At 50.5% G+C, this 14356-nt stretch overlaps 1 protein-coding gene across 15 annotated transcripts in view; it reads right to left on the bottom strand.

Annotated features, from left to right (window-relative positions):
• NCAM1 (neural cell adhesion molecule 1) overlaps window positions 1–14356 on the bottom strand; it is a 297158-nt gene that overhangs the window by 58234 nt on the left and 224568 nt on the right. For all 15 annotated transcript variants that reach the window (XM_082682573.1, XM_082682580.1, XM_082682581.1 and 12 more), the window contains exons 2-7: window positions 7899–7973; window positions 5997–6215; window positions 4814–4957; window positions 4289–4426; window positions 3020–3137; window positions 2429–2595 (exon numbers count right to left, since the gene is read on the bottom strand). In XM_082682573.1, the coding sequence (XP_082538699.1) occupies window positions 2429–2595; window positions 3020–3137; window positions 4289–4426; window positions 4814–4957; window positions 5997–6215; window positions 7899–7973 (861 nt within the window). The remainder of the gene's footprint in view (window positions 1–2428; window positions 2596–3019; window positions 3138–4288; window positions 4427–4813; window positions 4958–5996; window positions 6216–7898; window positions 7974–14356) is intronic.

Below are 14356 nucleotides of genomic sequence, written 5' to 3'. Positions count from 1 at the left end.
TTGCCAGACACTGTCCTCGTAGCTGGGGGTTCACAGTCCGTCTGCAAGGAGCTCACGTTCGGCGCGGCACGCATCTTTCCTGCCTCCATGTCTGTGCCCGGGCGGCCTGGGGTCCTCACCCATGGCCACCCTTCCTCACCTGGGAAGCCCTGCTTGGGAAACAGCACACGGTTTGTGAAGACCTCTCTGCCTTTTGTCTCTCATGACCACAGGTCTTCTTTTCCTCTAAAACATGGTGCCCATTGCCATTCCGAAGTCCTTACAATGAGCCGTCATTAAAAATTTCAGCGTCGGTCATCCGTGAGCCCACGGACGAGGACAGAGCACGTGTTATTCATCCTCATCACTTTGACAATGGCTGGGCCCACACAGGCACTCAAACATAGCTGGCGGACACTCTCTATTATCATTTATATGCTTTTACATTCCTCTCCCTCCCCATGTTTGTTAGAGTTAAAGGACCACATCATACTCATATCTCAGATGCCCCTCAGTCCAGCAACAGGCTGCTTCATCAGTATCTGTTCAATGAAGGACTATGTTAACAATGCACCTGTCTTTACAATGTGGAAGAACCTGAAACCCGAGGGACTGGGGAGGAGAACTAGATAAAGAACTGTGAAGAATGTTTCCCAAGGCAGGGACGTGTGGGTGGCTCAGTCAATTAAACGTCTGCCTTCAGCTCAGGTCATGATCCTGGGGTCCTGGGCTTGAGTCCCGCATCAGATCCCCTGCTCAGCCGGGAGTCGGCTTCTTCTTCTGCCTCTCCCTCTCCCTGCTTGTGCTAGCTTTTTGACAAATAAATAAAATCTTAAAAAAAAAAAAAAAGAATATTTTCCAAGGCCGTCAGCTTTCACTCTCCAGTATAACCAGTTGCTATGAACAGAACTGATAACCTGTTTCTAAACCCAACTGTCATTAACAGAGAAATAAGATTTACTTATGATGAGCACGTCCAGCTGCACCCGTCAGAGGTCTCCGACCAGGCCCAACAAGCAGGTCCCAGAGGGCTCCCAGGCACACACTGTAGCGACCTGGGAACCACAGGAACCAGAGCTGCCCTCCGGGGCCTGGCGGCACCATCTAAACTGAACCAGCTTCCCTGTTTGTTTTGTTTTTTAAATGAGGAACAGAGAGTGAGAGAGAAGTGGGAAGGAGCAGAGGGAGAAGGACCGAGAGAATCCTAAGCAAACTCCGTGCTCAACTTGGAGCCTCACGAGGGGCTTGATCTCATGAGCCTGAGATCATGACCTGAGCCGAAATCAAGAGTCAGCTGCTTAACTGACTGAGCTGCCCAGGTGCCCCGTGTCTTTTTAAAAAACATGAGCAGGAAGTGTTGAAAGCCAATAGGTTAAGCATTTCTCTGCCACAAATTCTCTTTTCAAGGTCAGGTCAAGATGCATTTCAGTTCCAAATGAATGGAAGTGAACTGAGTTTATCAAGATGGAGCGAGCAGACACGAGGGGCTCTTCTCATGGCTTTGATGGCACCGTTTCACACGGGCCACGGAAAGAAGCAAGGGACACACAGGCAGTCAGCCGGTTGGTCCCTAATGTTTACCACAGGTCTTCCCGAGGCCGGCACTGGTTGGAGTGGCAGAGATAAAGCAGGAAAGAGACAGAAAAGCCAGCAATCTGCTATCCCAGGGTTTACCTGCTTCTTGGAGGTGGGAGACTACAATCCCCAGGGCAAATATGGAAATGAGGCCAGGTCGGGTAGGACAAGTGTGGTGAAGAAGGTACAGTCAGATGGATGGAGGCGCTTGGGGGGGGTGCATTTGCCAGGGCAGTGCAGGAATAAGGATTCATCGAGAAGGCAGGTTGAGGTGAGAGGTGAGAGATGAAGGGTCAGTCAGAGAACTCTGGAATTTGCAGACCATGATTCTGCTCAGAGCAGATGTGGGGGAACGACATTCCAAGCAGAAGCGGTATCAAGTGCAATGTCCCGAAGACAAGAAAGCAGCTCAGTGTCATCTGAGCCACAGAAGGAAGGCCCGAGGGGTTGGAGAGTTTTCGGTGTGGAGCAAAGTGGAGGAAAGACGAGGCTGGAAAGGAGGGCAGGGGCCAGCTCGGGTTAGGTCTCGCAGGCCAGGGCGGGCCATCTGATTCTATTCTGGTTGCAACAGGAAGCCACGGGAGGATTTTACACAGAGGATGGTGCTTGAAGTCATTCTGGCTACTGTGAGGCGGGGCTGAGGGGGACCACATGGCGGGGGCGGAGGGAGGACTAGATGGGGGGCTGGGAGGCTGTCACGGACCAGGAGAGGAGGCAGATAACGTGGACTCTGGCTTAGGGGGTGGAGCTGGCAAATGTGGTTGCAGCTGGGACAGATTCCAAGGCAGAGAGAATGGGGTCTTGCTGCTGGATCGAGCGTGTGGGGTAAGAGGAACTGTGGCAGAACAATGACCTTGACCTCCACCGTCCTTACCGAAGACTTTGAGGTGGATGGACGCATCCTGCTCTCCGGCCTTATTCTCGGCGATGCACACGTACTCTGCCTCGTCGCTCTTGTCCACCTTCCTGATGGTCAGCTCGGAACTGTCATCGCTGAAGACGTACTTCTCGTCTTCCTCGTTCTCTATCTGTTCCCCATCCCTACATGGTGCAGAAAAGCCAATTGCCATGATTTTGGCCACGGAAGTACAAGGTTTATTTTTAACCCGTCTCCACGGAATGCAGACTGAGCCCACGGAAGGACTCGGTCTTCACACAAAGTCAACACCCCAAACTGTACTTCCACACACAAACCTTTGCTTCCTCTGCCTAAACCTCTGTGTCTCTCCAAGGGCTGCACACTGCCTACACACCTCCCAAAGAGGGCCTCCCAGCCCACGCCCTCTGGCTCTGCCCCCTTGGAAGGGATCCAGTGCTGGAGGGGAGAGCAGCTTACAGAACGGAACCCGTGCTACACCTGCAGCTGATCCCAGCGGCCCACACCCGTGCCACGGACACACCAGCACGGAGCTCCACGCTCCCTTCTCCACGAGCCCACGATAAAAGGCATGGGCCAGGTTCTTACTTTGTCCAGCTCATGGTGGGCTCTGGGAAGCCTTTGGCGTCGCACACCAGGGTGACGGACTGGCTGAGGTTGGCGGTGGCATTCACGATACTCTGCCTGGCCTGGACGGTGGGCGGCACTGAGGGAGAGGAGAGCTGTCAGGGGGTGTGTGGAAACCTGCAGGAACCCAGTGGCCCGGAGAAGAGGCACTTCCGGGGGACCTTAGGTCGGAGGGTCATGGCCTAGAGGTCAGGAGCTCTGGGCAGCCGCAGAGTTTGCATGAGGGATCTAAACTCTGATGTGTCCTAGAAAATTATTCCAAACGGAATAAGTCATCCGCAAACATGCATCAGTGGCTAGATTATCGTTACATGTAATATATAATATTGGTTTTTAATAAAATAGCTTTAAAAGCTACATTAATAGGATGTACTCCTTTTAAAACAGGATTCAACTCATAGCTGCTAGATATCATGATGTGTTTTCTCAGTCGATGCGTATCAATCTTATAGCTACCACGTAAGTGGAACTTGATGCTTTTTGGAACAAAGGGGGCTCTTGATTCTGGAAAAAGTTGAAAATGCCTGTTCTCAGTGCTTAGATGGTTAATACCAATTGGAAATGGTTAGATGTCACCAGCTCACCAAGTGACATTTCTCTGGCACTGTCATAAACAGCCCTGTGCACAAACAGTTTTTACCAAAGGAATGAGAGGGGGAGAATTTGGCAAAAAATATGTATCAAAAGCCAAAAACAATTCAACCCTAATTTACTTATTTTCTTAGTACTGACATTATAATTTCCTGTAAACATCTTGTAAATGTCAGATCGATTCCACGGGTGTGTTTATTTGACACACTGCAGATTAAGATTAATAAGACCGTGGCCCATGATTCTGACTATTCTGAGGACTGAATTGATAATAATATTTTCTTTGAACGTTGAACCAAGGGGGACTAACCCCACAATCATGATAACATTAAGGACAGTGAAGGATGAATAAGGATTTATTAGAAAGCATGGGGAAAGTTTCCAGTGCTATAAAACAGTGAAGAACATTCAAGAATGGTGCTAGAAGTCCCCCGGGTTAAGGGAGACCCAAAAGGCAGGTGTATTCAGAAAAAAATCAAAACAAGCCAGAGGTTATCCCAGGAGGAACAATTCACTTGAGACGGATGCGTAAGTCAGGACGGGATTTATTTAACAGACCAAAGAGGAAGTTACGGAGCGTGATTTGGGGGTGACCAGGCGCTACTAATGGAGAGAGCAGGAAGAACGCGATCTCCTCACCATTCACAATGACCTGAATGTCCTTGAAGTTGATCTCCCCCCGTGCCAGGATCCTGCCCTCGCAGCGATAAGTGCCCTCATCTGTTTTCTTGATGTCCCGGATCTGCAGGTAGTTGTTGGACAGGACTATGAATCGGACTAGAAGAGACAAGAGGCGGGTTCATCCAAGGGTCAGTCAGAGAACTCTGGAATTTGCAGGAAGGTTGCAGGGAACTTCTTCTCTTCCCTAGCGACAATCTAGAGCTAGGGGTCGGGTGTGGAGGGGGGCAGTGGCTTTACACTGACATCAGGACATGTGGCCCTGGCACTGACAGCCAAGAGCAAAAGTCTACAGGAAATTTGTCTTTTTCTTTGGAGACAAGGTCAAGTGCCTGAACGTGCAAGCTCGGGACATTCACGCATTTGGGACCTGAAAGGCACACAGGGCTGTGGGACACTGGGATCTGAAGCTCAGAGGCTGGTTAGGTGGAAACCCTAGGGGACCCAGGGCCTGGAAGGGCAGCCGCCAGGGAACTCAGGCCTCACCGTCTTTCGTCAGGACGACATCTCGGCCTTTGTGTTTCCAGATGATGGTCGGAGGGAGGGAGCTGACCACATCACACACGATCACGGCATCTTCCCCCTCCCTGAACTCTTGTGGGGTTGGTGCATTCTTGAACATGAGCTTCTCTGGAAAATGAGCAAGAGGAGAGTGAGGGCAACAGCCGCTTCCCCCTCACTGACCCCTTTTTGTTAGAGCCATACTGCTCAGACTCCAGCTGTAGGCAGCTCTCAGTCCAAATACATGGTGGCCCAAGAGAGGGTCCCGCCCCATCCTTGGCCAAGATGCCAGGCAAAGCAGCTGGTGTAAGCTGGGGAATGTGGCATCGATGTTGGGCAGTCAGTGTCTATTCATGGAGTGCTAAATTTACTGTACTTTGTGTGGAAAGGGTCTATGGAGGTAAAGGAGTCTGTCAACCAAGGGTCCCTTGCCATGTGGGACGATGCTGATGAAGCACGAAGCCAGGCGGAAAGGACTGGCATGACACCTAGTCTACAATGACTGGTCATCAGCCCTTCCTCCGTCTCCCACCCGTCGGACACCCCAAACCCATTTACCTAGAGCAGAGAAAATTCTGAAGAACACAGCGGAGGAAAGGCAGGCTTAATGGGAGTAAATACTATGGCGATCAATACTGTTCCATTAGCTGTCGCCCACCATTACACTGGCCAACGAGACAGAGGCATGATAACAAGGTAATGAGATGCCACCTCCAGACCGGGTTTCACTGACGATGGGAACCGCCTGCTCTGAGTGGCCCGGAGTGCTCAGATAATAACCCCCCACATCCCACTGAGTCTTTGAACTCCATTAGCAGCAGGGGAGAGTGAAATAAGAGGGGAAACTTGAATGGCACGATAGTCAGCCAGCGCCTGGAGAAGGGAAGGGGAACCCTTAGCAGCCCTCTGGGAACTGTGTAATTTGAATTTAGAGAATGGAGGCCAGAGGGAGGTAGCTGGGATCCGTGTGAACCGGGGCTGTGAGTTCTGAGCTGGCTCAGGATCATTTAAGAACATGCTGGCGCTCTCAGCTCAGTTCAGAAAAGACTCGGGGAATGGAAAGGAGGAAGGCCTCAGGCGGCCCTCGGCTGAAATCGCACTCTGACTGCATCTTCCTGGCCAAAGGAAGAGGACTGGCAGTACGGAAGGAGACAGGGGCGGCTCTTACGGAAGATCTTCACGTTGACCGTGGCCTCTGACTCGCTGCCATCCTCGCCAGTGACCACACACTTGTAAATGCCGGCGTCGTCAATGTTGGCGTTGTAGATGGTGAGCGTGGAGGAGGAGTCATCGTTCCACACCACGGAGATCCGCTGCTGGTTCGGGGTGAGCTTCTCTCCGTTGGGGGAGAACCAGGAGATGTCTTTGTCTTTGGCATCTCCTGCCACTGAAGAGGAAGAGATTATTTTCAAACCGTAGGAGTTAAAAAGACGACGTGTCTTCCGGGGTGACCGAGGGTACTCAGCAAGAGCCAGGGAACAAGAGGTCACGGGGCTTGATGACCCGGCAGGGAGACCATTCATGTGGAGGACGTGATACCGCCTTCCCCTGGCTTCCGTGCTTTGTCGTGACACACACACCACCACTCAGGGTGCCTGGAAAGAACTCGACGACCCCCTGTGAGTACACCTTCTCCTTGGTGAGGGAAATGGAGAGGTATTTGCTGAGGACCTACTGTGTGCCGGCTTCTAAGTGAGCAGCTCCAGCCTCCCAGAAGACAAAGCAGAGGGGATTCAAGTCTAGGATCTGAGCTCAAGGGCCTGGCGAGTCTGCACCAACTAATCAGCTTATTTGTGAGGGCTCGGACTGTGGTCTCCAGAGCGGAGGAGGGGACATTAGACATCATCTAAGAGCATGGATTCTAACCCGTTTTATTCTAGCGTCTGGCCCCGCCAAAACTGGCACGACTGTCATTTCAGCACCCCCTCTCAGACAGACACATCCGTCTCCGTCAATCCTGCAAGGAAGACAGCCTGAATCACCCATGCATCCTCTCCCAGGGCACCGAGGAGAGGCGGGTGCTGCCGCGTGGCCATCTCAGACCCTGTGCGGGAACGAGGGCTCCGGGCTCTCTCTGCACGGCGCCCTTCCCCAGGCCACACCACCCAGCCCTGCACAGATGCTTAGTATGGAAATGAAGCCGTCTTCCTTTCAGGGCCCATCATGTTTTCAATAAATATCGCTATTTGCAAGATGTGCTGTGGGCTCCACGGCTGCATCTCCAGATCATTTAAATTGCTGTAATGAAGGCAAAGCTGGAGTGAACACATCCGGCGGCCACCAGGCACCTCGTCCAACGCAAATCATGTTTGCATTTAAAGGCCCCTCCCTGCCAAAAGCTGCTCGCTAAATGTCACGGTTTACACCTAGCTCAGCTCAATGGCCCTGCTTCTTCCACGATCCGAATCCCAATCCTGTCACAGATGGGGAATCCAAAGCCTAACCTGAAGCTTTTCCTCCACAGGACGTTTCCTGATGATTTCTGAGCTGTGGAAACGGGGCACATTTTCTAAACAAAGAACAAGGACACCAGATCCAAAAAAAGCCCGGGGCCCCAGTGTGGGGACCACGGGACAGAATATGGGTATTCATGACAGACCTGGAAAACCTGGGACCCACATCCTCACGGCACAAGAGATACCAGTGTGCAATTGTCTTTCAGGCAAGTTTCTGACTTTTCTGGATTTTCGTGTCCTGGGAGATTCTAAGAATTAAGCCTTACGCCGACCCCCTGATACATGGTTCTCCCGAATCAGGCAGAGAACTCCGGCTGGATACAGAGCAGGGAATCCGGGGTCTTTCACTATTTGGGAACTGTGCTGACTTTCCCCCGGAAATCCCTAGCCCTCCTCTGCCATCATGCAGAAGCCCAGAGGTCATTTCTCTGTGTCATGGAAGCCCTTAGTGAGGGGAAGGAAGAGGGCCCGAGAGCTTCCCTGGCCCTCTGGCCGCACCATCAACCCTCCAGTGGGGCAGCTCCAGGCGGGACCGACCATGCACACACACGGACCACGGGCTGCCGCTAGGTTCACTGTCTTTCCTTAAATGCAGTGGGGCTCGGGGCACTTGCCTTGGCATAAGAAGAATTTGGATTCTCCAACGCTGATTTCTCCTTGGCTGGGGACGATATCCACCTGCAGAGAAACTGAAAAAGACAAAGTCCAGCTGAAACACACATCAGGATTTTTGAGAGGGGAACCCAGAGCTTTCATCCAAAAGCAGGGTCTCCCTGCTCACATTAAGCAAGAGTGAAGGGAGGATGTGGTCTGGGTTGAGAGCTTGTCACCAAAGAATCCACGGTTCCTGTGCCAAAGCCAGGAATGGACGTGGTCCGGATCCTTCCCTGTGGAATGGCGATCCCCTATCAGACAGCGCAGGGTCCTCTGGGAGATTTGGGGTGACACCCCCACCACATGTTTCTGACCTCTTGAGTAGGCCACGGTCCTGCTCTGAACAGAAGCACTTCTGGGATTCAGAGAAATAACAGATCAGTTATTTCTGGAAATCAGCCTGAAGTGTCCCCACAGCTGTGTGACAAGGAGGCCTGCCACTCCCGACCTCTCCAGTTCCCCATGTCACCGTGCTTCATGACTACAGAGGAGGAGTCACCGTGGTGACCCGGACGGATCTGGAAGCAGGGGACGCCTACTGCTCAGCCCGCCGGGTGAGTAGGGGACCCACACCCCTCTTTCCGTGAGAGGAGACGGTGCACAGCCTCGTCACGGCAGTCAGTCAGATGCCCTCCCAGAAGGCTGTAGTCTGTGCCCTGAGGAGTTCCCTGTATCGCCTGGCTACCTGCACTAGATTTTCCTTTGATGATCGTCGTGCTCTGTCATTCCTCTCCACCAATAAGACAGAACACACCGCCGGCATCCCACAGACTGCCGGGTTCATTTGGTTCCTCGAGTATCTGCTCAGAGCAGATAACTGTTCCTTATGAAAATATAGTTTTAGGGCAGGGGGAAAAAACTGCTTTTATCCATTTGGATTCAACTTCCTTCTGCCTCCCCTCCTCTTAGGGAAAGTAAATGTGAAAGCTAAAAGCTAACGGACATTTGGTTCGATGCATGTCGCCTCTTCAAGCGGATACGGAGGCGGGCCAGGACCAACAGGCCGGGTAATAGAGACTCAGTGAGCCCTTCCTTCCAACGGCCATTTTCTCTGCGCTGCAGAACCCGGGCCTGCTGGTTGCCATGGAGACGGACTCGCAGGCAGAGCTGCTGCGGGTCTCAGTCTGTGCTCCGTGATGAAGGGGCCACGGGGCACTCAGCAGAGCAGACGGATCAAAGGGCCTGTGGGGGGCTGGCCAGGGGAGCCGTGGGGAGCACTGGGCCACGGGAGGCGAGACCCTGCTCGCCACCAATGACAAGGCAGACCCTGGAGAAGCCGCAGAGGCAGAGAGGGAGGATGCTGAGTGCTCCACCATGAGAACTAGGGGAGGCTGGACTCCGACCTCCCAGGGCTGGTTTGGAAGGAACACCATAGTAATGCGGGGGCAGCCGGCCACTCACTCACTGGGTTTACTGCCGATGACTCACCCAAGGGCCGGGACTGTACTCTCAGAGAGCAGCGAAAGGGCATCCCCTACCGTTCCCGAAATGCCAGACAACACACGGAGCTGAGAGGGCAGCTCACAATGGTGTCTCTAGCTGTGGTGCTTCTCTCGTCTCCTCTGGCCAGAGCTAGGTGCGCTCGGCTCCAAATCGAGGGAGACAGGAGGAGTCTCAACCAGCACCATGTTCCACTTGCTTCTTTCTCCCTCAAGAAAGAGAGAGAAAGTGCTTCCGCTAAGATCATCTCTGTTCAGGGCCAGGGTGGTGGTGGCCGTAGAGCCCAGGCCCCCTGGCTCCCGGGGAAGCATTCTTTCCATTACAACGCTGCCTCTCTGAGTAGAGGATAAAAAGTTTCCACTCATTCGCTTTAACGAACAATCTGGAGACCATGAGGCAGGCCGCTCGGGTTCACCAGCCCCTAACAGAACAGAGCGAGCCCAGAGCTGCTAAGGCTGTTTCCACTCCGGGGCCGGGCCTGACGGCGAGGGCTGCAGGCCAGCGCCATCCATCGTGAGGCCAACCAAGGCCTCTCCACTCTGTCCGCGGCTCGCGTTCCACGGAACGATGGGCCCATGAAAGCCCCGGAGCCGTGCCTGTGCCATCCGTCACCTAAGTAATGGTCCTTTCTGGAGTTGACTGGGGCATTCTTTAGAGAATTCGAGGCATATTTCTGCCGGAAAGGTTCACGGGCCCATATGCCGAGCATCGGCCGCCAGCTCCGACATACGGATCCTGTTATTGTCACAGAGCTCTCGCTGCCTTGAGAAGGATATTCTTATCCCAAGTGAAAAAACAGCCTTCATCTTTTCAGCTCTTTTCAAACGGAACATGACTCTCCGGGGGCCAGAGAACACGGCGAGGCTCAAGAGTTTCAGACCCAAATGCGGCCCGTCTCCTCCTCTGGGCCCCGGAGAGCGATCAGAAACAAAAGTTTCAAAGGAATTCCCGGCTTAAGCAGAGCCCACGCATACATTCATCATCATCACAGAAGTTTTTTAGAGAAGACATGTCCGTTTAGACTCCCGGCACACATGGGAAAGGTAGCGTGATTCCTCCTGCAAAGCAGCAGAGTTAACGCTGGGCCAGAGGAACCCCAGACTCTGAAAGTCAACGCTTGGATGGTTTCCACCAAAGCACAATGGCTTATGACTCTTCCTCAAACGCACAACCTTGAATTATTAGGTTTAACAACGGTACGTGGAAATCCGTCTCTACTGTCCAAACCTGTTCCCTCTGCTTTGTGGCGCCCCGTCCTCCTCACTCTATTAGGCCTTTCATTGTTTGCAATAAAAATTCCTCCCACAACTTTTGCCCTTTCTCCGGTTGCACATATAAGTAGAAATTCCTCACCAGGCATAACTCCTACCTTTAAAGACACCTAGGAAAACCCTTCTCCCTGAAAAAGTATTTCAACTCTTGCTTTGCACAAATGCTCTGCAAAAGGCCATGCGTTACCCTACCCCCTCCTAGATGCGTCCAGAGATGCACACTGACACGCATAGGTGTCTGGACCCAAAGGGTCACCATCCCCCACAGCCAGATCACAGGTTCCGGTTTACAAAACATACGCCATTCCTTCGTCTGAAGCTCACAACAGTTCAGAGACAGAGGAAGGGCCTACCTGATTGTCTCCATCCTATACAAGAGAATTTTAATGCTCAGAGAAGCAAAATAACTGGCCTCGGGTGACTCAGCTAATGAGCAGTTAAGATTCAAAATCATCTGATTCTCCCCCCCTCCCCAATTTATTTATTTGACACACAGAGAGAATGCACAAGCAGGGGGAAAGGGACAGGGAGAGGGAGAAGCAGACTCCACTGAGCAGGCAGCCCAATGCGGGGCTCGATCCCAGGACCCAGGATCATGACCTGCGCCGAAGGCAGATGCCCAACAAACTGAGACACGGAGGTGCCTCAAAATCATCCGATTCTAAGGCTCCAGCTCTTCCCTCCACACCCCATAACCACCACAGACCTTTGGCTGGCTATCTCATAGGCTCATGATGACCTAGTAGTCAGCATTTGCTCTCTTTCCAAATCATGGGCTAGAAGGAACAGAGTGTACAAACATCTCACAGTCAAGTTGCTCTTTCGTCTATACCCTGGCTAACTCTAACTGGCCTCTTCACGCACATAGCTATATTATATGATCATAGCATTATAATCCCGATTTCACAGATGGGGAGGTGGAGGCCCAGAGCCATAAGTAATGGTAATGGGGGAGTCCAGATTCCAACCCAGGCTGGATGGAGTCGAAAACTCTAGATATTTCTGCCATACTCTTCCATCCCTTGTGAACAGACAGAAAAAGGGTTCTCTTAAGAACAGAATGACCCCCCCTGCCCCCGTGCTCATCTGATTTAAAAAGTAAAATAAGCTTGGGGGAGATCTGTACGTTTTCAAATGTGTTTTCCGTTTAACTGGTTTTTAAAAACAAATGCTATGTTCGCAAAGAGGCACACTTAATTTAGCAAACCGTTTTAGAGGTAAATAGAAGTTCGGGCACCCTCGACTTTCTAGAGAAGCAAGAGAAATTCCTTTAGTTGCTAAAGAAAAGTGAATTCAGATTTTAGTTCATAAAACATGCTAAGGCACTTATCAGGAGAGGTGGAATTCTTACCAAAGCAAAGCAACAGAGAAAAATTATTCTGAGTTAAAGAAGGAGACCACAGATTTTACTGGAGTCAGTGACTTCTTGCTGTAGTTTGATTTTTACCGGTTTTCTTTTCAAGATTCTAACGTGTTTGACAAGGTAGGAGGTAACAGCAGAATGCAAACCCAGGTCTCTCCCACGGATAATTGAAAATATTTTCTTGTTAAATGGTGATAAAAATGCTAATTGCTGAGGAAGATGGACTGTAGGTGTGCAGCAGGCCCAGAACCAAGGTAAGGAGATGCCCTGGTCACCCATTTAAGGGTGAACAACAGAGGATTAATGTGATTGGTGACTATGCACCAGATAAGAGAATTTTCTAGAACCTATATAATAACAGCTCAGGATTTTTGAAAAAGACATCAAAGTGTCACTATGCATTTATTTTGTTAGCTATTGTTCTAAAAATGAACCTTGCATATCACCATTCTCAAGCACTTCCATGGAGAATTGTATTTTATTTTTCAATTATAACTGAATGCTAACTCTCTTTCATGTCACCGTACCCGTGGGAGATCCAGATGTCTGGACCAGGAGTGTAACAACGGAGGGGCCCCCACTTGCCTCTAGCAGTTTGCTCTCTTATGAGGAAAGCACCTGAGAGAACATACAGGATAACTTGAGTACTAAACCAACCAGACTCAACGAAAGCAAAGCCAAAACCTATGTGGCAGTACTGGTGCATGGCTGAGGCCTGGGACTCTGGACCAGACTGTTGAGTGTGAATCTCAGCTGTGCCACTGAGTAACTGTGTGATCTCGCCGTGTGTTTTAACCTCTTGGTGCCTCTGTTTTCTTATCTGTAAAATGGGGACAGATGGAGGGCTGTTGGAAAGACAAAATGAATTAATATTTGTGAAGCACTTAGACTAGTGTCTGGCACATAATAAACATCTTATGCTTGCTGTGTATTATTATTCTTAACAAATCTGCATTAACAACCCTTACTGAAGAAATTATTTTGATCACAGTTTTTGAGGGAAGCAATGTTTCTCTTTATGGCTTAAGATCAGGTAACCTTCTCAAATGATCCAGTTGGCCAGGTGGCCCAATTCCACTCTCTATACTAATTTAGGATATTCTACTTGCTAATCCCAACTTTATTGGTAAAAAGATGACTGAATTCAATCAAAGGCAAACAATAATCATGCAGGCGCTCTAGACAACCACTTCACCGTGGTCTGTTTTCTCATCTGTAAAATGGAAAGGATGGTAAGATCGCCTTTGTGTGGCCGGACTGTCATGTTAATTAATGTCAAGAGAGAGCCTTAGTTAACAAGTCAGGGTCTAGAGCCAGAAAGGCCTGGGACTAAACCCCGGCTCGGACTTCAGGTAAAACTCTGAGTTCTCAGGAGAAATCTCCGAGCCAGTTTGCCACATTTGTATATGAACGTAACAACCCTATTTATTTACCTCTAGGCATGTTGAGATGATTTAGAAAAGTAATGTAGGTAGAGTACCAAACACCAGCTCAGGCTCTGTTGGCTGTTTTTCCCATGGTGGTACATATATGATAGCATTTAAACACACACACACGCACCCCCAAACAAACAAAATCCCCCATAATGCTTGTAGCAAGAATAAGAGAGCGGGAACCCTTTACAGACTATTCATAGACACATATTATGTTTATGTCTATGTGTATATATGGTCTATTCGCTGTGAGCCTAGATAAACGTGTGTGTGTGTGTGTGTGTGTGTGTGTGTGTGTGTAGAAAAATGCAACTGGTCAGATTGTTATTGTTTCAAAAAGCAGCTAGACGTAGGTAAATTTATCTCATTTGGGGAGAGAAAAACCAATAAACAATTAGTAATCACAAGGAGTCTCGCCCTTACTAGACACATGAGTCCTAGAATTCTGGCTTGAGCTACCGCGGATACCAGCTGGGCAGAGGAAGAAAATGAGGTAGACTGTTTCACTTTCAAATATTAACCCAAAAGTTAAATGTCATTTTAAAGGAACTGTAAAATACGTGTTCTCAGAGATTTTTGGCTTCAGGTTCTGTATAATGTCATCACAAAGGCAGACCGTACCCTAACTGCCGCTGGAAGCATCCTCATTGCTTAAAGTTGGCTTGTAGCAGCAACCGAAACCATCTAGAAGCCATGTGTAGGGCTGCTCCGTTGGGGCCCCCTCTACGGAAATGCTGATTTCTAATTCCCATCTAAACCTAAACATCAGAAGTCATCTAGATAGGCTTCCCAGGCCAACTAAGTTTATAACGAGACCCTGGGGAAGCCCTCTGTGTGAACGAGCCAGACCCCCGGCGTCCCCCCGGATGCCAGCCAGCCGAGAGAGTGAAGGAAGCCCTTCAGAAAGCTGT

This window comes from Mustela nivalis (assembly GCF_964662115.1).
Source record: "Mustela nivalis genome assembly, chromosome: 9".
NCBI classification, from domain to species: domain Eukaryota; kingdom Metazoa; phylum Chordata; class Mammalia; order Carnivora; family Mustelidae; genus Mustela; species Mustela nivalis.
Note: the sequence above shows the minus strand (reverse complement) of the source record. Positions and strands in the feature narration are given on the sequence as shown.